Source organism: Aspergillus alliaceus, assembly GCF_009176365.1.
Source record: "Aspergillus alliaceus strain CBS 536.65 unplaced genomic scaffold BDW43scaffold_11, whole genome shotgun sequence".
NCBI classification, from domain to species: domain Eukaryota; kingdom Fungi; phylum Ascomycota; class Eurotiomycetes; order Eurotiales; family Aspergillaceae; genus Aspergillus; species Aspergillus alliaceus.
This window is the reverse complement of record NW_022474694.1, coordinates 713,832-735,547: the sequence shown is the minus strand read 5'-3', so window position 1 is coordinate 735,547 and position 21,716 is coordinate 713,832. Positions and strand designations below refer to the sequence as shown.

At 49.0% G+C, this 21,716-nt stretch overlaps 7 protein-coding genes across 7 annotated transcripts; 4 read left to right on the top strand and 3 right to left on the bottom strand.

The window, feature by feature from the left end:
• Positions 1 to 4,440: 4,440 nt before the first annotated feature.
• On the bottom strand, positions 4,441 to 6,052 carry BDW43DRAFT_27903 (FAD-dependent oxidoreductase). Its single transcript, XM_032042254.1, has 2 exons — positions 4,961 to 6,052; positions 4,441 to 4,907 (listed from the first exon to the last, which is right to left on the bottom strand). Exons 1-2 carry the CDS (start codon positions 5,930 to 5,932, stop codon positions 4,524 to 4,526), a joined length of 1,356 nt encoding a protein of 451 aa, XP_031902661.1. The 5' UTR covers positions 5,933 to 6,052; the 3' UTR covers positions 4,441 to 4,523.
• Positions 6,053 to 6,445: 393 nt separating this feature from the next.
• BDW43DRAFT_27887 (uncharacterized protein) lies at positions 6,446 to 7,937 on the bottom strand. The gene is made up of 3 exons (XM_032042220.1): positions 7,356 to 7,937; positions 6,600 to 7,281; positions 6,446 to 6,513 (listed from the first exon to the last, which is right to left on the bottom strand). Exons 1-2 carry the CDS (start codon positions 7,500 to 7,502, stop codon positions 6,649 to 6,651), a joined length of 780 nt encoding a protein of 259 aa, XP_031902660.1. The 5' UTR covers positions 7,503 to 7,937; the 3' UTR covers positions 6,446 to 6,513; positions 6,600 to 6,648.
• Positions 7,938 to 8,884: 947 nt separating this feature from the next.
• On the top strand, positions 8,885 to 9,635 carry BDW43DRAFT_298832 (glutathione S-transferase family protein; the record flags this gene model as incomplete). The annotated part of the gene is made up of 3 exons (XM_032044624.1): positions 8,885 to 8,979; positions 9,038 to 9,409; positions 9,473 to 9,635. 3 exons carry the CDS (start codon positions 8,885 to 8,887, stop codon positions 9,633 to 9,635), a joined length of 630 nt encoding a protein of 209 aa, XP_031902659.1.
• A 711-nt stretch (positions 9,636 to 10,346) lies between these two features.
• On the top strand, positions 10,347 to 12,046 carry BDW43DRAFT_27847 (NRDE family protein). The gene is made up of 3 exons (XM_032042174.1): positions 10,347 to 10,642; positions 10,710 to 10,883; positions 10,941 to 12,046. Exons 2-3 carry the CDS (start codon positions 10,818 to 10,820, stop codon positions 11,835 to 11,837), a joined length of 963 nt encoding a protein of 320 aa, XP_031902658.1. The 5' UTR covers positions 10,347 to 10,642; positions 10,710 to 10,817; the 3' UTR covers positions 11,838 to 12,046.
• Positions 12,047 to 12,785: 739 nt separating this feature from the next.
• Positions 12,786 to 15,241, top strand: BDW43DRAFT_309150 (phosphofructokinase 2; the record flags this gene model as incomplete). Its single annotated transcript, XM_032046657.1, has 3 exons — positions 12,786 to 13,535; positions 13,610 to 14,068; positions 14,120 to 15,241. 3 exons carry the CDS (start codon positions 12,786 to 12,788, stop codon positions 15,239 to 15,241), a joined length of 2,331 nt encoding a protein of 776 aa, XP_031902657.1.
• Positions 15,242 to 15,556: 315 nt separating this feature from the next.
• On the bottom strand, positions 15,557 to 16,036 carry BDW43DRAFT_309149 (uncharacterized protein; the record flags this gene model as incomplete). The annotated part of the gene is made up of 1 exon (XM_032046656.1): positions 15,557 to 16,036. The coding sequence occupies one exon, from the start codon at positions 16,034 to 16,036 to the stop codon at positions 15,557 to 15,559; it is 480 nt and encodes a 159-aa protein (XP_031902656.1).
• Positions 16,037 to 18,854: 2,818 nt separating this feature from the next.
• On the top strand, positions 18,855 to 20,350 carry BDW43DRAFT_298829 (Zn(II)2Cys6 transcription factor domain-containing protein; the record flags this gene model as incomplete). Its single annotated transcript, XM_032044623.1, has 2 exons — positions 18,855 to 18,887; positions 19,070 to 20,350. 2 exons carry the CDS (start codon positions 18,855 to 18,857, stop codon positions 20,348 to 20,350), a joined length of 1,314 nt encoding a protein of 437 aa, XP_031902655.1.
• Between the last annotated feature and the right edge of the window lie 1,366 nt (positions 20,351 to 21,716).

Here is a 21,716-nt window from a genome sequence, read left to right as displayed (position 1 = left end):
AGCCTCCTCTCTCTATGCTTTGTATGTGCTCAGATGAAGTTTGATGCATGGAGCATACTCCATCATCCATTCCGACTAGTAGCCGCGAAGAACACGTCGAGCCCGCCAAGTTGATCAAGATGCATGTTAGAATTCCGTTCAATGAGAGTCTAGCAGTGAGACACCCCTACGCTCATAGCATTACTGACACGCTTCACCAGAAGGCATAGCCAGCAGTCTACGAGCTATGGGACCCAGTCGCAGAGTACAATGGATGTCAATTCTGCAATATCAGGCACTCGGATATCTAATTCCCAAGCGCAAAATTCAAACTTGAAAATCAAAGAATGATAAGTTATGTGTGATGATTTGGTTCTAAATAGGGGTCTGCGATGCACTTGAGTCACTAGTGGAATCTTTGCAGTTGGCTTTTTACATGGCATGATGTGGCCAGTCCGCTCATGGCCTTTCCTGAATGAAAGACCTAAATAAAATATGGGGTCATATCCACCTATCAGTGGGCCATTTCGGCAGAAACTCGTCTGCGAATAGATCCGATGCATGCGTTACGAATGATGACATGCACTATAGTGAGGACTGGTCCTCTACCTGTATAGTTTGCCATACCTGGGGGATCATGTCCGTTCAATTCCGCAGCGTGGCGGCTCGTGAAGCTACAAGACAGGACCCACTGGTCTCCAGATCATGAAATGGATATTTTAGATCAATGGTCAAGGCTTACTAGAGACGAGACCATTTGACCAGCTTGCCCCAGCCCCAGCTCCTAGGCAAATCCTCTGAGCGATATGGCCGTCAAGCGACCGTTGGTACTCTAAGAGTCAGCTCTGGCTGTGATATTACTATCGAATCTCGTGCCACGAGTGGCAGGACACCAAATTGTCACATGTAGCCCTTCCTAGGACATCTTGAAGAAGTCTCTGGGGGCATCTGTTGAATGTTCATACGGGCTCACCCTCCCGCCACCGGCCTAACGAAGACAAGAAAGCTCTATGTTGAAGAATGTACTGCATACAGGTCCATTCATCAAAGCTAATAAGATATTTAGGCCGGGAGAAACGTCTGCCCCCGCCTTGTGGTGGGCTTTTCCATGTCGTCTGGCCTTTTCAGGGGAGACCCTATCACTTCTATGGAGGATGGAGCATTTCAAAATTCCCAAAAGACGGTTGCTATGTTCTATATTCCATTAGCTGTGGCGTAGATATCAGGACGGCCTGGCCCCCTAAGGTTCCATCAACACCAACCTCACGAACTACTTTGCATACCTCGGAGGCAAACGGATTCAGTTGACCCACCACCCCATTGATAGTGTCCTTGGCACTCAGGATTTCTCCGTTTACGTTAACAGTGATACGCTTGCTCAGATTGCCCCGGGCGACAGCGGTTGTCAAGCATCAGTTTGTTCCGGGAGGCAAGACGATACAACATGACCACCAAAGCTTTAACACCAATCTCAATGGACCAGGTTGTAGAGAAGTTCTATATCAGCTAAATCGCCCTTGAGGAGTCGTTTGGGAAAAGGGGAAGGTTTGAGGGGTCAAGACGGGGGTAGGAAGGCTGCTCATATATTCATTTATATATGCTCCTTTATCGTAGCAGACATTTCAATGATGGTCTAAACCTAATATCGAAGCAAGAATGGTAAGCAGTATGTTGCTGATGTGTCCATAACGGATGAGTTCAAGATGTCTATCATCTATTAACAATCTCCTCGATATTAGAATAGCAGAGTTAACTACAGCCTCTGGTACGGAGACACAGACACTCAAGGCACGAAAAAGCATGATTACGAAGCCAATGCCGAGATGATGGTGGCCGTGGAAGAGCACGGGTGTTAGCTACGGTGGCATATGCTATCTTCTTATGTATATTTGGGTTATGTTGACTCACTGGATATCTAGTTTCTCGGACACTTTATCTTCGTTGCCAAAATTTAGCCTTTGCAAGACACGAAGACAGTGGTACTATCGACTTTGAATTCGAGGGTTAAAAGAAGAGACAATTGACGGCAGAAGATGGAAATATTCTCCCCCGGGAAGTCCCTACGGCTACTACGTGTTCCGCACACAAGGTTGAATCCACTGACGTTGTCTATCTCCCGTTTAACAGCCTATTGGGCTACGATCTCTAGGGTGGTTACAAGCTCTCCGGCGGAGATGCGGGCTAGCTGTTGACGATCTCACTGCGGCTGTACCTATCAACGGCTTTTGTGCACGTCTCTTTGTGGTAGTTGGTCAGCACGACGATAGAGTCCATCTACTGAGACACATAATTATCTCGGATGGGTTGACTAATGGCCTTTACCAACCAATTTTTTCTTTTTTTTTTTTTTTTTTTTTTTTGATAGATTGATTGTTTCTTCAGGGGGTGAGTCTCCTCCAAAGACTTTGGCTTGTCACAACTTAATCACTGATATAGAGCTCCGATAGCAACGCTACGACAAGCTATTATGGCCCTAGACAGTGCTATGATCTGCCAGCTCAACTGGAAGAAAAGCTGGGGGAAGCTAAACGTCTGTCCTCATCAAGCTTTGTCTCTTTTCCTCGAAATTATTCTTGTTTCTGGCCGTCGTTGGGAGTGAAAAGGGCACCTGCTAACAAAATGCTAGAATATATTGATCACCCCGATAGGGGCTGTTCAATGGTCATTTATCTCACACGAAGATATTCCGGTCTAAGGCCCTTCCGACAAGGCTAGGAATGGCTACATACCTTGCTACAGATGCCGAGTAAACAGCTTTTGTGCGGAGGAGATCTTTGCTATCGGCCAGGGTCTGAGTCTCTTTGATAATTAACTATATCCATAGTAAGGTTGCTATCGCTATGTTTTACCTGCAACGCGCCGGGCGAAATGCCAATTGTGACGCTACGAGTTCTTTTCTCTGCTCAAGTTTCGTTACTGATTTAGCCCGGCTTCTCTCACTATGCTCGGCAGTGCCGCGGACATCAGCCTTATACTTGAATAGATAAAGAAATCGTTTTACACGAAGGCCAGGGAGAAAGATGATAAGGTTGCTATTGCTTTCCCCGCGGAGGCTAGCGAACAAATCGCCACCGCCGCTAAATACTCTTAGGAACCTGGCCCGCTCACCATTAGTATATCCAATGCCTTCAGTATACGGCTACGGCATTGCACGATAATTACAAGCTTGTCCATAGCTGTTTGCTTGTCTACTGCACAGTTCCCGCGGCAAGACATGTTCATAAACTACGTGCTCTGGCTGTGCTCCTTAAAGCTGCATTTACAGGCGTATATTGGTCATTGGAGAAAACAGACAAGGAATATGGTCTCCGTGACATTTCTACCTTTAATCGCCCATGTTGCGAAAAGGGCTATCCACATATAGCCTATTGCTGGACCCCATTGATCAATCTGGACAAGACTTCGAATTTACTGCCGAACAACTTGAAGCTCTTGCTGCAGGATCAAGCGAGGCTAGCGCACCCTTCGAGATCCCCCGTTTGTTTTGTGAGCAAGGGCTCGTTTTCATGTCACCAGTGCGCTGAGCGCGATAACCTCAATGCGAATCGGTAAAGTTTGGGGTCGATCACTTACGCTTTCCGTGCTCATGCTGCTAGGTTATCTGGGCAATGACATCGAGGTTCAGTGGGGTTTGGGATGGGCAGAAACCCCCCCCCCTCGTTTGATTTTGTTTGGCAGTTGCCGATGGTGTTGTGGACGGTGGAGATCTATATATTGTCGCACTCAGTAGTACTGGTGCCTCGACAAGCGAAAGGAGCCAAGCTCAAGCTCGTTTTGCCTATTATAACTCACATGATAAGCTAGTTAGGTCGTCAGAGATTGAAGGTTGAATATCATCCTAGGGATAGTGCAGTTGTAGGCGTGCATAGCAATATTCTCCTCGCTCCCATCCTTTATGTGCTTGAGCTCACGCCCAGGGCAGTATTGGCAAAGAACAGAGGGAATGCTACCGTGACTACAGCCAATCGTCAAAAAGGGAGATGGCAGAGACTGGAACCAGGTATCCTTCGCACAACGAACCGTCCGTTTTGTTTTGCCTATTGACAGCGTTTAACTTCAGAGGATAGACATTAAGTACAACTGCATTCTGTAGTTGAAGGCATCTGGACCTCGGCTGTGATCAATGAATTAAAATTACTATTCTGAATCAACTCCAGGGAAAGGCCGAAACTAAGTAAATCAAACGTATTATCAGGGAGGAAAGGTGTGTGATAACATGGGAATCTCTTCTATGGGGGACAATAAAAGGTAAAAGTAAGGTAAAAGGGGGGAGGAGCTGCCAAGTAGGGAGAAACGAGAATAAGACGGGGGAGAATAGAATAGCTAGATGCATGCCGTGAAAAGGGTCAGATAGGAGTAGTAGGTGTTTGACCAGCATAGTGTCCACAGCACGGCCGTGAGGCTGCTGTGATATGTCGCGTAGATTGCAGCGCCGCACAGTAGCCTATAAAAGGACAGGTCTATAAATAACACGCCCGCTGGATGCGAAAAGGAGCTGCAAAAAGGACGTAAACGGACACCATAGGCCGCTTCCCTCTCCCTCGTTAGTCACCGTTTGTTGCGTCAGCAGTTCTCCCAAGGTCACTAGTCAGCGAATACACTGACAGATCTGAGAAACTCTCGTGGGTGGGCGCCGGTAGTTGCGTCTTTGTGGTGGGCTGCGTGGCTCGCTTACCAACGCAACTGTTTGGGGGAAGGTGGACTGGAGACATGAGATCGCGGGTTTGGCCGGGAAACAGGCCCTTGTCAAGGTCACTTTGCCACAGCCTGCGTGACGCATCGAATGCCTTGTTAACTAACCCGCGTCGAAGGTCTTCATACTCCTCGAATAACCGAGGTAACGGGGCGTCGGGATTCTGGGCCAGGAGCTTGGCAAATATAATTGCATCTTCTACCGCGTATGCGGCAGATTCATCGCGTGGTGGCATCTGCATTCATATCAGCGTTATTGTAACCAGATTGCCGTGACGAAGGAACCCACCGCATGTGCGGCATCTCCCAGCAACAGTATCTTATCCGTGTGCCATTTGCCTCGTTGGCGAACCTGATAAACCGGGTATAGCATCCAATTCTCCGTTCGGTCGATGATCTCCCGGATGTACGGTAGACTGGACATGCCAAACTGCGCCCGGACCAAGTAGCGCATTGACATTCTCATATTGTTCTGTACCGATACGTCCGTTCCTGGCATCGTCTGGTATTTCTCGATCAGCAGTTCGCTAACGCGGACGATCGCCGCAACAAAAAGCTTCTCGTGTTTTGGATCGCAGTAACTAGTCAGGAGCGAGCTATGTCGGGCGAGGTGTACCGCTGTTTGGTTAAAAGGCATCGGTGTGGTCAGGCTCCGGGTGTCGGTCATGCTTTGTATAAAGGAGATACCGGTATATTCGGATCGATTACCAGGATCCACAATCTTCGTACGTGTTGCCGAGTGTACTCCATCGCAACCTAGCACCAAGTCCCCGGTGACGGTCGAACCATCTTCGAATTGTAGTGTGACATTCTCCGCCGTCGTGCTTCCTCCGACCAGCTTCATATCATAGTGAACTGAAACGTTGGGCAAATTTCGAGCCACTACCAGCATGGCTTCTGAAAGAGCGCTACGCAGGACCCGGCGACCCTTGTAGCCACCATAGCCATTTCCGTTCTCGTCAGTGAAGCGGAGGGGCCCTAATCGGCGTCCGGCACGCACGGAAAATAGATCAATGGCGTCCACTTCGATACCGGCTCGGTCGCCCATCTGATTCAATTCGGATAAAATCCCTAGCTCATCGAGATACCTCTGGGCGACCGGTGTCAAACTGATGGCACCGCCAGATGTCGTAGATTCCGATGCGCCATCATAAACCGAGATGTTCAGGTTAGGGATGAAGGAGGAGAGCTCGTCGGAAATGGCAATGGCGCTGGCGAGACCAGCAATGCCGGCACCGACGATGAGGATATCGCGTGGCATTGTGAGTTATCCCGCAGCGCTTCGTTTCTCCTCTCAGGGGATGGTCGACAGACACACTGTCGTAGGAAGGAAAGAAAAGAGGGACGAGGACGACAAGAAATTGGTGGGAACCGGTCAGCGAGGGTTGCACAGGGGCCAGAATTTGCCCTGCAGTCGGGAATCATATTGTTTCGTTGTATGCGCATCGTCGCACTGGTGGATGGGATTAGTGTCGAAAAATTAATTTAATTTCCGTATTTTTTCAATATTTTTTTTTTTTGACTTGTTCGCTCTTTACCCTTTCCAGATTGGGAGGTTCTCCGCGTCCGGCCGAAAGTTCATCATTCGGTGGCTCGGTTACACGAAGTCGGAGGTCGCACCAATCAGAGCGTGGCATTGCCCACCCCTCATGTGTCATGTCCAACCGTGAAGAACTTATCCGTTTCCATTGCTTTTCTGATTGGCAGCCCCCGGCATAAGCTTATAGATGGGTCTAGACGTCAAGGTGGCCATCCTTCACGGAACGAACCGACCGTTTTGCCTATTATATAACTCACACATGATAAGTTAGTTGACGTCCTCGGAGATTGAAGGTTTGGTAACTGTATCCACTTCAATTAGGCATTATTCATCATGATCCAGGATCAATAGCGTTAATACACTACATAATATGTACAGGACTGCTCACTTTGCCAAGGAGCGACGGCGTCAAAGAATCAAAACTTTGAAAAGATTTTTTAGTCATCGTTCAAGGTGTACTTCCATATGCCATTTGGTAACAGCGCTTGGCGTAACGTTTCCAACTTCTTCTTCAACATCACTGTCTCCGCTTCTAGTTCTCCAATATAATTGACGGCATCGGTCAGGACTGCCATCTTCTTGGAAGCATGCTTCCTTTGACAGTAGAACCGGGGCCGACCACTCCCAACCCCTCGGGTGTAGTAACTTTGCAGTGACGATTCAAGGGCAGTAAAGTTCTTGCTCAGATTCTCCCGATAACGCTTTTCAATTCTATTATGGGCGGATCGCCGGGACGAGGGATGAGCGGGCCCTTCATGGGGCGTGGATCGAGACGATCCAGACGGGGAAGAGGGAGGTGGCGAGAGTGAGGCGACTGGGGAGCTAGTCGCCGAGCAATGAGACTGTTGCGGGGACCCGCAGATTCTAGAGGGCGCGTCCAACGCCCTTTGGATTGCATCTGGCTTCAGTGACGGTTGCACTGGCGCTCCCTCGAAATTGTTGGGTACCGCCAAGGAGTGTTTCAGAGACGTCCAGTCCTCGTACACGTCCCATGGGAGAAGGTTGGAAGAAGAAGCCGACCATTGAGGCAAGTAGCATGAGAGAGAGTCGAGGCTGTCTTGCGAATTTGGCTGCGTAATAATTAGATATGAGACCGGCTAGAAACAAAGGCGTTCTTTTTTTCTTTCCCTATCGGGGGACTTACTCGACGATGGAGACTTGTGGAGGGTGGTTCAACCATGGTATCAAACGCAGGCATCGGCGCCAAGCCAGTGTCTAGGCCAATTATATTATCCCAGGTATAAGGAAGATCTTGGGACTGAGATTTCCACGGCAGAGATGAAGTTGGCATTTTGCGTTTGGTCGGAGGAACGGGTGGTTTGAGCTATTGATCCATATATAACACGGTACAGCGGGATCAACATAGCTTTAAATAAGCCTGATTTCCCCGAACTGTCTCGGAACGAGGCGCCGCCCACAATACAAGATTGTGCCATGCTGTTTGGATAGGTCACGGCCAGGATTTGCTTTCCGACGTTAGGGACTTTTTTTAATTTTGTTTTCGTGCGATCCTTGTTGCAAATGACCTCATGCGACCCTGTCTGGACCACAAAACTTTTCGCTCGGCTCCGACTCGGCCTTTACTCTCCCATGTCAGAATCCGGGCTCAAGTCTTCCATTTTCATCTCTCTCCTTCCGTTCAGCCCTAAATTTGACTTGATTCGTGGCATTGACCAGGAAGGTTAGTCGTAGATATCCAATGACTCACGGAGAATTGATTGCGAGCGAATTCGTAGTCAAACTCAAGTATAGCAGTTTGTTTTTTGTAGGACGGTGTGGAGAACCCCTTTAAACAAATAAGTAAACATTAGTATTAATGTTTTCTTTCCTCCCCTCCTCCCTAGTACTTTTACCCTGACCCCAACCCCACTTTGTCACAAAATATTGTTGACCCTGGCCAGGATCTGACTTATGTCTCAAGTAAAGCGAAAATTAAAAAAAAAAAAAAATTCATAAAAAAATATGCACCGGAAAATAATCTGCTGTGTGTGGGTAGGAAGGAATTAAGTGAAACGCTGCACTGCAACCATCCATACTAGTTAGCGCTGTTGCTGAAAAAGGTGGCAGGATGACCCCCTGTTCAAGATTTTCATTAGCGCGAGCGATTGTATATTCTAGATTGATGGCCCGACCACTAGTCGATCATTCTTGTAGAAACATTATCATCCAGTCTGGTCCTGCGATTGGCTGGAGATTGCATATTGGCCGGTCAATGTCCTTTTAGGATTTTGCGGAGAGATGACCACGGACACGTCGCAGCCATTCGGTCGAAGGACATTTTCGCGCCTGTACGTCCGATCATGAACCCTTTCTAGGCACGGCATGAAGGCCTCGGGTAACCAGCTGAAATGGTCATGATGTCAGTTCGTACCGCATGTCGAAATTCGTTCGATAGGCTCGGTATTCACCCAATCCCTTTTTTCCCATCCATTGCGTCATTCCAGGTGGTGAACCAAGCGAAGAGCTGAGAACTTGGACTTCAGACCCAAAGATAAATTAAGTTTGTCTCTTAGCGGTGTGCTTCGCCCACGTGGGCAACTCACGAGGAATGAGGGGGTTCCTTTTTCTTTTCTGCCTGAACTCAATAACAACTCTTTATTTTCTTTTTCTTACCCTAAAATCTTCTCTCTTTCACAAAAGCTTCTCTCCCTAGGTCACATTACAAACGTCGCAATGAACGTTTTCGAAGAACAACGAGGCATGATCTCCCTGTTCGCCTCCAAAGGCAAAGAGGGAGCGATCGTTGCCGTCATTCTTGAGGAGCTCAAGTGGGTCCCTTGAACCCAAAAGAATCCCGGAAAACCTGACTCATTGACATGACGGTAGACTCCCATATCGCCTCCATGTGGTCGAAAACCCACAAGATATCGATGCGAAATGCCTTCCAGTGCTCAAAAACATTCAAAGCGACGGCGAGCAGATTGATCTTTGCGGCTTCAAAGACGTGGTGTCGTACCTGATCGAACGCTATGACACAAAGCACGTAGTGTCCTATAAGCAGGGCTCCCAGGAAGAGGAGGAGGTCAAGAACTGGGTCGCGTCTTTATCCGAACCACATGGCGCCCATTCGGAGCAGCATCGTTTTAATCTCGATGCCGACGATGGAGTCCCCTTTGCCAGGAAGGCTATCCACCTGTATCTCCACCTGGAACAACATCTCCAGAAGTCGCACAACAACTACCTCGTGGGCAAGAAGTGGTACGTGGTTGATTCATTTATACCTCACCGAAAGCTTGGTCCTTGAAGGCTGACCATATATAGCACCCTCGCGGACCTCCTTCATCTTCCCTATGTGGCTGCTGCGGGCTCGGCCGGCCTCGATCTGGAGCGGTTCCCGGAATTAACTACGTGGTTTGACCGGGTTTACCAGCGGCCGGCGGTGCAGAAAGGCTTTGCTGCTTTCCATATGAAGCTTCGTGGATAGAGAGAACCCTTTTCTTCCCACATCAATTGGCCCCGCCATTGGTCAGCTAGCACCAGACCAATTAGTCTTTGTATCGAACGCTTTGTCCCTTTTTTCCTTCCTTCGCTTTTCATGCTGCTGCTGCTTCTTCACTGTATCCACTATTCAATTTCCTGTATAGAGTAGTGTATATTATAGATATATATACTGGTGGTAAGCTTATCGTGAGCTTTGTTATAGATGGGGGCAAAAATGGGACATTTCATGATAGCTTCAATTCTCAGCTGCCGATGATATCCGCACCCTTGTTGATGAAGGAAATTATTTCCCTTAAGACCTTCCTTTATAGTCGTATGTTACAAGCATGCAACCGAGGAGTCTAGAATTTTCATTGCATGAATCAATCAACTATTGCGGAGTAAACGATCCACTGGATAAAAATAGGGGCCTGGTGACTAGACCCTGACCGCCCATCACACCAGATTAGGCTAGCACTCAGAGCTAGCCTTAGGTGGGAAAGCGGTATGTCATATGACCTGAAGAAAGCGCCTTACCGGTATCAGTTGTAGATACGCATCCCTTTTGATTTCCATTTAATTCTTTTATGGTATTTTGAATATATATAGCGCCATAATATGGTATAGAAAATGACAGGCAAAGGTCAGGCCAGGCAGATCAGATAGGGCTGTTTGGCCTACGGATATCTAGCATTGGGCCGTTCTAATTTCTAGACCGCCTACCTATTTAATTGGGGTTCATATTTAGGTACGGTGGGCAGTGCTTGCATGCAAGTCCCTAAGAATAGCAAATGCGGGGAGGAATGAAACATGTGACTTCTAAACGTTTACTCAGATATAATCAAATCAGGTAATCATGGTAATGATATCATCGTCCATTCGCTGGAAGAAAAAATATGCCAAGTTAAGTACTTTACTTGGCTACGCTGCGCGTTCCATCGTGGTCAGCCACAGACGCTGCAAAGTACAGAAAGTACCAGTCCAATCCATCGCCTGACCTTTGCCTCACCGGTCAGAACACCCGTACTTACCCGGCCGTACGAGATCTCCCGTATAGTCTGATTAATTCGTTGTCTAGATAAATGGCGGCCACAATCAGCTTGATCGCAATGATTAGCAGTGCTGGCTAACACGGTCAACTTCCAACTACTCAGAAAGATAGCCTACAATACCCAACAAATTCAATATGTGCATTGCTTTTTTCTCTACCGCTCATCCCCAGTATCGCCTCATCATCTGCAACAACCGAGATGTATGTCTTTCCTACCTAGACTAACGCCTCTGATCGCCAATACTGACCGCATCACAGGAATTCCTCCACCGACCAACCTCCCGCGCAGACTGGTGGCCATCTCCCCACTCCCACGTCCTCAGCGCCCGGGACCTTGTGCGCCCCATCCACCCCACCTGGATGGGAATCACCAAACAAGGCCGCATCGCCGTGCTAACCAACTACCACGAAGAGTCGTGCGCCAAAGCCGTCGGCAGATACAGCCGCGGCGAGGTCGTCAACCGCTGGCTCGCATCGCCGCTGGAGAGCTCGCAAACCACCCAAGAGTTCGTAACCCAATGGACCGCCAACGGGGAGATAGCCAACATTGGTGGCTTCAACCTCGTTTGCGGGAATGTCATGGAGCCGCTGGCGATCATGGCCAGCCGGGTGTCGGAGACGGAACCCATATTCTGGATCGCGGACAAACCGGGCCAGACGGTCGGGTTGAGCAATACAGACTACGATGATCGGTCCTGGCCTAAGGTTGTCAAGGGCGAAGAGGCCGTAGTTGATGCGATTGCGGCGCATGTGCAGAACCAGGAGAGTGAGGACGCTCTGGTTGAGAGGTTGTTGGATGTGCTTAGTGCGGATACGCTTCCCCGGCTGGATGGTGGTGCTGGGGTGCAGGAGTACATTCCTCATCTTCCGCATAGTGTTTTCATTCCGCCTATCGGTCGTGATAAGGAGGCGCAGGTTGATGAGGTAGGGTCGCAGGATAAGAGGGAGGAGAGTCCAGTCCTGCCTTCTACTCCCGAGGGGACCCCCAATCATGCGTATCTAGAGGGGTTGTATGCGACGCAGAAGCAGACGGTTGTTTTGGTGGGATTCGATGGACGAGTCCGGTATTTTGAGCGCACATTGTACGATGATGACGCTCAACCGGTGTCTACGGAGAATCGCGATCGGTCGTTTGAATTCATGATTGAGAAGTAGACGGGACGGGAATACGGGGGTTATTGATTTTCGTGCTGGTTTCGTCCTCCCTTGTACAGTTAAGAGTGTATTATGGCGTTTCGATGGGATGGTTTTCGGGTCATGTATGTACATAGGTAATTTAATGACAGATCTAACGACGCACTCTACCCTGTCTCAGTATGGTCGTACTGGTAGTATTGGTTCTCGGAAGGTCGACGAACCGCGACGCTTCGGTTGCCCACGTGAGTCGAATCAGGCCGTTCGTCACGTTGTGGATTCCGGGAGTCTTCGTCGGCATCCCGATCCCTTACTGCCTAAGGTTCAAGTCGCATGTTGTGTGGGTTCATTGTGGAGCCTTGATAATATCAATTGATTGATACCGAGCTATAGGATCTTACATACAACCCAGGACTATCGTTGTCCGTCTGATATCCTCGTGAGTGTCGAGTTGGCCCCCTTATTTGCCCGTACTATAGCGCCACTGATGCTCACTAGTAGTACTTTCGTCGCACACAATCTTCCGTCCCAAGAGGAAGGATCAGTGCCCAGAATCTTGAAAATTCCAAAATGCGTACCCAACTACCTTGGTAAGACAGGGGGTTCGGAAATCCCCGATCTACTCCCACGGTGCCACGGTATTCCTGATCCCCTTGGTCATGTTGTTTTCCTTTTTCTTGTTTCAGTGTGGCAAACATTTCCTGTAAACGCTTATCCATTCACTTGTCCCACGTCTGTGCCATTTCCCGCGTACCACATCGGACCATATCGGCCTGTCAGAACAAAGGGAAGAAACACTATCATCAGGCCATCACGGGACAAGTCATTATGCGGATAATGACAGGTTCTCCCCTGCACGCCATCGGAGATAAAACCTGATATGCTGCTGCCTTCATGGATCGGTTGTCAAATTTGTCTCACTTTTAAATCTACCAACATTAGCATTTCATCCTGTGCTCAGTTCACACCATGACCAACTCTATATTAGATACTAGTTACTCCTCAAGGCGCAAGCCCCACCGCATCGGTATCCTGACATCAGGAGGCGATGCACCTGGGATGAATGGAGCGATTCGCGCCGTCGTTCGCACAGCGATCCAGAACGGCTGCGAAGCGTGGGCCATCCATGAAGGCTATGAGGGGCTCATTCAAGGTGGTGCGATGATGCATCCTCTCCATTGGGAAGATGTTCGAGGCTTTCTGTCGCGTGGTGGGACACTCATCGGCTCCGTACGTTGTGACCGTTTTCGCGAACGTGAAGGCCGTCTCCAAGCTGCCAGAAACATGGTCCTCTTTGGCATCGACGCCCTCGTAGTCTGTGGCGGAGATGGAAGCTTGACCGGTGCAGACCTTTTCCGATCTGAATGGCCTGAGCTGCTCAATGAGTTGGTATCCACTGGTATTTTGACAGTGGCTCAGGTCGCACCTCATCAAAATCTGAACATCGTTGGACTGCTCGGCTCGATCGACAATGACTTTTCTGGCACGGATGCCACCATTGGGTGTTATTCTGCGTTGACTCGGATTTGTGAGGCGATTGATGCGGTGTTCGATACGGCATCTTCCCATCGTAGGGGGTTCGTCGTTGAAGTCATGGGCCGGCACTGTGGCTGGTTGGCATTGATGGCTGCCATCGCCACTGGAGCGGATTGGTTGTTTATCCCAGAAAGGCCCCCGCGTGATGGCTGGGAGGATGATATGTGCTCGATTATCACCAAGGTACTATCTCTTGTTTGCTTTCTCGTGCCACACCTACCGAGAACAGGCATAATAAACTGACACAATATTACTAGAACCGCAATCGTGGCAAACGTCGCACCATTGTTATCCTAGCAGAGGGGGCCCAGGACAGCAACTTGGATCGTATTTCGTCGTCCGCCGTTAAAGAAGTTCTGAGCAAGCGCTTAGGACTCGATACCAGGGTTACTGTTTTGGGCCATATCCAACGGGGCGGATCTCCATGTGCCTACGATCGCTGGCTGTCAACGCTACAAGGCATCCACGCCGTCAATGCGGTGCTGTCTATGACCCCTGACACGCCTTCTCCGGTAGTCATCATCCGGGAGAACCGAATCAAGACCTCCTCGCTGGCTGAAACCGTTGCTCTCACGAAAGAGGCCAACGCTAGTATGCATGCCAAAGAGTTTGAGAAAGCAGCGATCCTTCGGGATCCCGAATTCTTGGAATATTACAGCGCTTACCGCCACTTGAACACGACTGATCATCCCAAGATGCTCTTGCCCGAAGACAAGGTATGTGGCTAGATTGTATGGTACAGGAATTAGGTCTAATGTGTATAATAGCGGATGCGAGTTGCGATCGTTCATGTTGGCGCCCCAGCTGCAGGAATGAATCCAGCAACCCGCGCAGTAGTTGCCTATTGTCTGTCTAGAGGACATACCCCGATCGCCATTCACAACGGCTTCCCTGGCCTTTGCCGGCACCATGCGGACACGCCTGGGTCTGTGCGCCCAATGCACTGGCTGGAATCGGGTGATTGGGTCAACGATGGAGGATCAGATATCGGTACGAATTCGGGGCTACCTTTGGACGATATGGAAACCACGGCTCAGTGTTTTGAACGATATAAGTTTGACGCACTCTTCGTCATTGGAGGCTTTGAGGCATTCACGGCCGTCAGTCAACTACGCAAGGCGCGTGAGCAATATCCCGCTTTCCGAATTCCCCTCGTTCTTCTACCCTCAAGCATGTCCAATAATGTCCCTGGCACGGAATACTCGCTCGGAAGCGATACTAGCCTGAACACTCTTGTTTATTTCTGCGATGTCGTCCGTCAATCCGCATCCTCCTCCGGTCACAGCGTGTTTGTGGTTGAAGCTCAAGGAGCCGAGTATCAGGCGACGGCTGCTGCGCTGGCTGCAGGGGCCATGACTGTATATACACCCGACCGAGGCATCAGCCTTCAGAGTCTCTCCGGTGACATCGAGTATCTGCGCCAACAGTTCTCACAAGACCACGGCGCCAATCGTTCCGGCAAGCTGATCATCCGCAACGACCAGACGTCCACCATCTACAGCACGACAGAGATCGCAAATATCATCAAACACGAGGCCAAGAATCGCTTTGATGCGCAGGGTGTGGTGCCAGGACACTTCCAACAAGGCGGAAAGGTCTCCCCCATTGATCGAATCCGCGCATTTCGGTTGGCCGTCAAGTGCATGGAACATCTGGAGACTTTCGCTGGCCGGTCGCCAGATGAGATCATGGGTGACGAGAACTCGGCTACGGTTATCAGCATCAAGCAATCCCATATCCTTCTGCTGCCGATGGGAGGTCCCGCTGGGGTCGAAGCCACAGACACCGATTGGGAGCGACAGCGGCCGAAGACCCAGAACTGGTTAGAGATTCAAGAAGCCGTGGATTCCTTGTCGGGACGGTCTTCCATACGTGTCATTCCGAATTGAAGCGAGCATACCATACAAAATGCCCTTTTTCTTCTCCCGTCTAAGTAATTTCTACGAAGAAGATCCCATAATACAAAGCAGGGTTTATCGATACACGCTTTCTCAATTCTTGCTATTAACTCGAATGAATCAAATTTATTGAACAAATTCAAATCAATGCACTACTCAAGCAAGCAATCATGACCAAGAAGTCACCTATAATCAACATCAAAAACACCAGATAAAACAATAGGACACAAACCCATCCCAAAACACCAAAAACTACCGGGCAGAAAAACATATCCTCATAAATCATAACCCAAGACAATCTCAATCTTAAATCCAACCTGAAACCTCCTCCCTCAACCCCCTCGACCTCGCCTTCCTCTTCCTCCCCTCAACGCACCTCATCTCCCCCACCTCCTCGGCGTTCCCTTTCCGAACACCCGGAGCCCCAGACCCAGAAGAAGAAAGCGATGTTGATGACGATGATGATGAAGCCATACGATTCCTCCACCTCTCGGCCCTCTCCTTCCTCTCTGTCCTTAACGTTTCCACCCCCCGCACCAAATTCTGATACATCTTATCCCCCACCGCGCGGTTCACGGATGCATACCCGACCACATGCCGCAGGTCGGGCTCCGGGCGCGCGGACTCCTGCTTGATTTTTGAGAGTGAGAGCTTGCTTAGTCGGTACTCGAGGGATTCATGGGAGTTTGTTGCGTAGGTTAGGGTGCGTTGTTGTTGCTGGCGGCGGAGGGGCTGCGTCAGGGGTTGAGTGTTTAGGGCCCGGGTTAGGTTTTTTGTGAAGCTCATTTCTTTTTCCTTTATTTCTTTTGGGTGTGTATGTTTTGTGTAGTTATGGTTGTATGTGGTTGTAGATGTAAATGTGGAGGTAGCAATGGTTGTGGTTGTAGATGTAGTTGTAGAAATGTTTGTGGTTGTTTACAGTCGTAACTGTAAACGTAGTTGAAAGGTGTATATAGTTGTTAGGACAACTGTAGATATAAAACACACCCGACCAATAAGTCGTAAATAGCGATAGATAGATAGATAGATGGATGGATGGATGGATAAAATAGCCGTAGACAAAGCTCAGTATACTAGTAACAAACAATAACTAAACATCCCTCCCCTGGCCCCCCTTATGAAGCACCAGACAACCCTCCTCTCCCTTCCCCATCATTCCCAACGATGACTCGACTCGAAAATCAGACGAAAAGGCAACGGCGGTAGGAAAGCGATCATCCGGCGTGGCGATCGCGGTCCTGTGACTCCCGATCAGGCCACCAAGCCCTAAATCAGGCGGTGTCAGAGCCAATCACGCGTCGATCGCCGGGTGGATCGTATGTTTTATGATGTAAAGTTACTAAAGTTCCCGTTGATCGTTAACTATTTTACTTTACTGAATTATGGATTTGGTTGACCGGAGGAGGATCCTCCGTGTTTTTTACCTCATTGTACATATTTGTCTACATATTTTAGGGTTGGATGTGAGGGGTTTTTCTTTCTGTTTTTTGTGGCGGACTCATTACTGTGTGTGGTAGGCATTGGATTCCAGAGCTTAGGTGTGCATTTAGTATGAATGTATGAATGTATGATGTATGTAGTTGTTGTAGTAGTCTACTTGTGTACAATCCAGCTAGGTCTCTATCTAATCAATCCTCCGTAATATATTTCCATATCCTTCAACAACGAAAAAACAGGAATATTCAGCTCCACAACAATGAATGAAGTGAACATCGTTGGGCCAATTGCAGCCATCGTATTACCGTGACTTTGCTGGGATCATATCGCCTTATGTGGGTTTGGTGAGATGGTTGGTTTCGGAATCAGTCCTGAATGGAAGGGAATGTGAAACGGGAGGGATACTATACCCCGCTTTATCAGTTGTTTCCTATCTTTTGGGGCCGAGTTAGAGTTAAAGTTAGGTCGTTGGGAGGGGAAGTGTTGAATTAGGGTTAAGTCGACTAGTCCGGCGGTGATTGCTTCATTGGTTACCTGTACATAGATAGCTCTCGTAGGATAGGGTGTAGGTGTAGTAGGTGTGGAAAGTGGGATGAAGGGGATACACGTCATGGTACTCTATCTTTCTTGTCTGTAGTTTTCAATCGAGCGGTTGCATGTCGTATACATATCAATTGAGATACATGAGGTCCCGATGGCCCGACATCGGTACTGAATATATATGTAGTGCTCTCTGAGACAAGATGGGATAATTTGAGCCTTGGGGAGTCTATACCCACGATATACATGGCTGACCTAGGCTCATCGTAGCCCAACCACCTCCCGGCAACTCACATACGTGGAAATGACATCGGAGTACGACGATGTGCGGAGAGCTACGCCGGATCTATCGGAGGAAGGGCCGAGATCTTGTCAGGGATGAAGAGAGAACGGTAGGCCATAGGTGACGATCTTATCTCCCAGGGCTAGTCAGCGCTTGGGGCTTCGACCTCTTGGTGTCGTGATGACACTGGCTATCTCGACGACGCAAGAAGACAAAGCCGACATTATTATACGAAACTGGTTAGAGAGACGTTGCGAGGGTAGTGGCAGGTGAGGGACACAACGTCTTATGCTCCCTCCCTGGTGTGAGGCTATGAGGCTGCATGTACTCTGAACCGGATCGATGGTGGCTGGATAAGGCAGGAGTGATGGTCATGATCCCAAACCCATTTGCTAAAAAGTAACGTCTATCCTGGTCGTGGTCAGTGCCTTCCTCCAGCTTGGGACCTCCTGTCATTGGTTAACCTCAAAGTCAGTGCAGGCAATACTCGGCCGATGAACTCAACCCTGGTGAGATACTGCCGGTGTGTCACGTTGAGATTGAATCCCTCTGTTTTGCTCCAGGCCTTTGTTCTGCACCCTGCCTAAGCTGGCAGGTTACGTCGCATTGTCAATCCTCCACTGACGGAGCCGCGATGGTGGTACAGCATATCGGTGTGAAACGTCAGACATTCTGCCGACGTGCGACCATTGCTCGAACGGAGGACTGAGCTCAGAGCAATGGGCGGTGGTGTTTACGATTAGGTGATCTATCAAGGCAAGCCAGATACCTGCCTGGGTACCGATCAACCTGGATCTAGACTTTCTCTCGCTTTTTACCCTTCGCGATGTAGAAAAAAAGGACGAAAGACCTCGCACGCTCGAAGCGAACCACAGCAATGGATCCGGCGCAGTTTGAAATTCAATCTAAGATGCGTTTCTCCAGGTAGTCAATCCTCGACGGACTGTGTGGCCCCTGCTATTTTTATCCAATGGTGGAGGCGAATCTACCGCTGCAAAAATCATCGTAAGGCTCGCTTCGATCTCTAAATGAATGGACGGACGTCCAAGTCGGCTTTTTTTTTTTTTTGCTTTTCTCTGAAGATTACTATCTTTCTCTCGTTGGTCTATCCTATCCCCAATGACCTGGGGTTGGTGTTGCGTGGCCTGGGGATCCTATCGGTCTATGGAAGACTAGGGACTAAGGTGATATGTGTCAGCCTCGCCTCTACATAACGGAGATACTTAGGCAGCTTCAGTTACCTCTGGCTCGGGTATACCTGTCCTCGCCTTCCTACCCTCACTGCCACTGAGCCTTCTGCCTGAACTATTGGCCCCCAGATTGCCTTCGCTTCGTGATCGTTCCATGCCCTACGAAGGCCATCTTAACCATGTCATCGTGAGTACCTCCCAATAACCAGCCGCTGCTCATCAGATAAGCTGACACCTTATAGTACCCGTACCATCTCTAAGAGGCCACCTAAGCTTCGAGCTGCCTGCAATGAGTGTCATGCCGCTAAGGTAAGCGGGGATTCTCACATATAATTGCACAGAAACATGAGATATAACTCTTGCTTGTAGGTTCGCTGTTCCGGAGAGAAAACCGGATGTCAGCGCTGCGCTAATCTTGGACTGGACTGTATCTTCTCGATCTCTAGGATTGGGAAGGTGCCTGGAAAACGAAGCAAAGCCAACCGCGCTGCAGCGGCTGCTGCTGCTGCTGCCGCCGCCACCGCCGTTACCGCTCCCCCATCTTCCTCGACAGCCACTTCGCTCACGGTGCCCTCGCACTTAGAACCTTCGAATGAGACGGTTCTTACATTTCAGTCATTTCCACACCCGCTCAGGGATCAAGGTGGGTCGGCGATGACCTCTTCGGTACGCCATGCTCCTTCCAGCTTCGCTGCGGATTCAATGATCGCCCCGATAATGGTGCATGAATATTCGGGTAACATACCGTTTTACGCTGGGGACAGCTGTGCTCCGGAGACCCTTTCGCTACCTGACACGGTACCGACTTCATCGAATCATATTTCCCACCAGCTGGGCCCCAATCTTGATCTGGGACTTTCAGAACCCGGCAACTTCTGCTGGACCTCGGATTTGGAGCCTCTCAGCGCCAACAGCCTTCCCACCCCGGGGCTGGAAATATCGGCGAGTAGAGGCCCCCTAAGCCTCGATCGTCGACTAAGCCACGACTGGGAGATGGAGACAAACGTGGCCAACGGCAGCCGCGACAACAGTCGATCTTGTACGACCTCAATCCGGCAACCCGCAACTCCACCGGAGTACCTAGCCGATGAAGGCATATACCCAGTCAGCGCCCTTGGAAACTTAGGACCAGAAACAAGCTTCGCGGTATACCTACAACTCCTACACAGTATTGAACAGACACTCGTCATGGGCCGCCAGTGCACCAAGGAGAACCCTACACTCGATGCCGTACTGGCCGCCAACCAGCAATACCTGACCACCCTTCTGCAGCTGACCGAGAGCCTCAATTTCGACCAAATGTACGACGGTCATCTGCTTTTCACCGTTGCGCTAAGCAAAATCATCACCTTGTTTAGCTTCGGATACCGCGACTTCACCTTGCTATCAGAAGCCCATCAATCTATGGGCTGCGCAGAGCGTCTAATCCGCTTCGGCGTATTTGAGATCGGCTTCGTTGAACAAAAGGATATATGCCGCGGTATCTTTCTCAGAGAACTGAAGCGCGCACGATTGTGCCTATCCCGACTTATGGACGTGCTGTGTCGGGAGAAATTCCCATTTGCGAGCGGACGGCACGAACGATTGTGCGAGGAAATGAAACAGCATTTGGATCAGTTAACGACTGCATTGGAAGCAAGCGAGACATAAATTTTTTTTTTCCAATTCTTTTCACTTCACTTAGCCTAGTTTCTTGAGTAATGACGCTTTATAATGACCCGAAGATTGCGAACATTTGTCCACCAGTCTAGCTGGTTCAAAAGTTCTAACTGAGTATACCCTGGGAGAAATTTGGGTTTATATAGGCAGAATTGAGGATACATGTCTCCACTTATGCTTTTAATTGTCGTTGCTTTCTTCTTGGCCCATCCTAGCTTAGGATGAATTGAATATCTAGATACTATCCCGTAAGCCTGTCTATACTGTTGTCTTCTAACTTCTCCCTACCTGATTCAACCATTATAGTGTAATGTGCTGAAGATTCCTAAACATACGGTTAACATTCAGCATCTTGTGCTTTCGCCAATCAATCCAAGACATCTTACACTGTAAATCATATTCGGCCTCCGAAAAACGGAGCCGTATACTTGGGTTCCTTGGGAAAATATGTGCTCTCAGGGCTAGCTCTTCCGTGATTATGTACGTGAAACTTCGACGAGTCTACCCGGGATCAATGCTATGGGTCCGAGAGAACAGGAGTCGCTCTATCGTGATTAGACTTCAGCGGAAGCGGTTTCTGGGGTTTATCATGCGACAAATGTTGATCTGTTCGTAGTCAAGCGAATACAGAGCATTCCCACCGATACGGTCGATATTGTATAATTGCAAGGTGTTATCTAGCCCTTTGTTTCGTTTATTGAGGCGCCGTGGGAATGCTGTCATGTTGCTGCGCATGAGATCATGGATGATAGGTGTATATATTCAGGGATGGCTCGGGAGTCCGAGGTGGGTATTTGGAAGATGTTTGTAGTGAAGCTGTGAGTAATGATGTTGAATGGATGATGTTCATGCTTAATACATGGTTCAAACAAGTTGGGTTCATCCTTGTTGGGGGAATGTTCCAGTTCGGAGTCATGCATGTGACATGTATGTCTCTCATTCTAAGCAATATTGTTCTATCTTTTCTACCTTCACATAACCCCGGGCTCGTGTAAGTCCCTAGCTTGATAATAGAACACAGGAGCTAGAAATTCCGCATCTGTTGTATCGGTATGTTTATATTCTGCCCCCGGCTCTACATCTTTAACCAGGTTAGAAATCCGATTACTTTCTAGAATCAAAATGAACCGCAAATTATATTCATGATATAGCTAACATTCACAGGTCTTGTCAAAACAGCCATAGTACACAATCGCAGCTCATATATAAATTAGGTATTAATAGACCGGTCAGGATCGTATTATCTCGGACGCGCTGCTGATGAGACCAGCAGCTGCCACATGGGTATCAAACAGAAGGGATGGGTGTTTTCCAATATATGCTCTGGAGCTGACTCGGTCAGAACATTATTACAGAG

Coding starts and splice junctions, on each gene's coding strand:
- BDW43DRAFT_27903 (XM_032042254.1), bottom strand. CDS start 5,932: ATGCCACGCGATATCCTCATCGTCGGTGCCGGCATTGCTGGTCTCGCC. Junction 4,908..4,960: donor TGGGAGATGCCGCACATGCG/GTGGGTTCCTTC, acceptor ATATGAATGCAG/ATGCCACCACGCGATGAATC.
- BDW43DRAFT_27887 (XM_032042220.1), bottom strand. CDS start 7,502: ATGCCAACTTCATCTCTGCCGTGGAAATCTCAGTCCCAAGATCTTCCT. Junction 7,282..7,355: donor CCACAAGTCTCCATCGTCGA/GTAAGTCCCCCG, acceptor ATTATTACGCAG/CCAAATTCGCAAGACAGCCT.
- BDW43DRAFT_27847 (XM_032042174.1), top strand. CDS start 10,818: ATGTGCATTGCTTTTTTCTCTACCGCTCATCCCCAGTATCGCCTCATC. Junction 10,884..10,940: donor TCATCTGCAACAACCGAGAT/GTATGTCTTTCC, acceptor ACCGCATCACAG/GAATTCCTCCACCGACCAAC.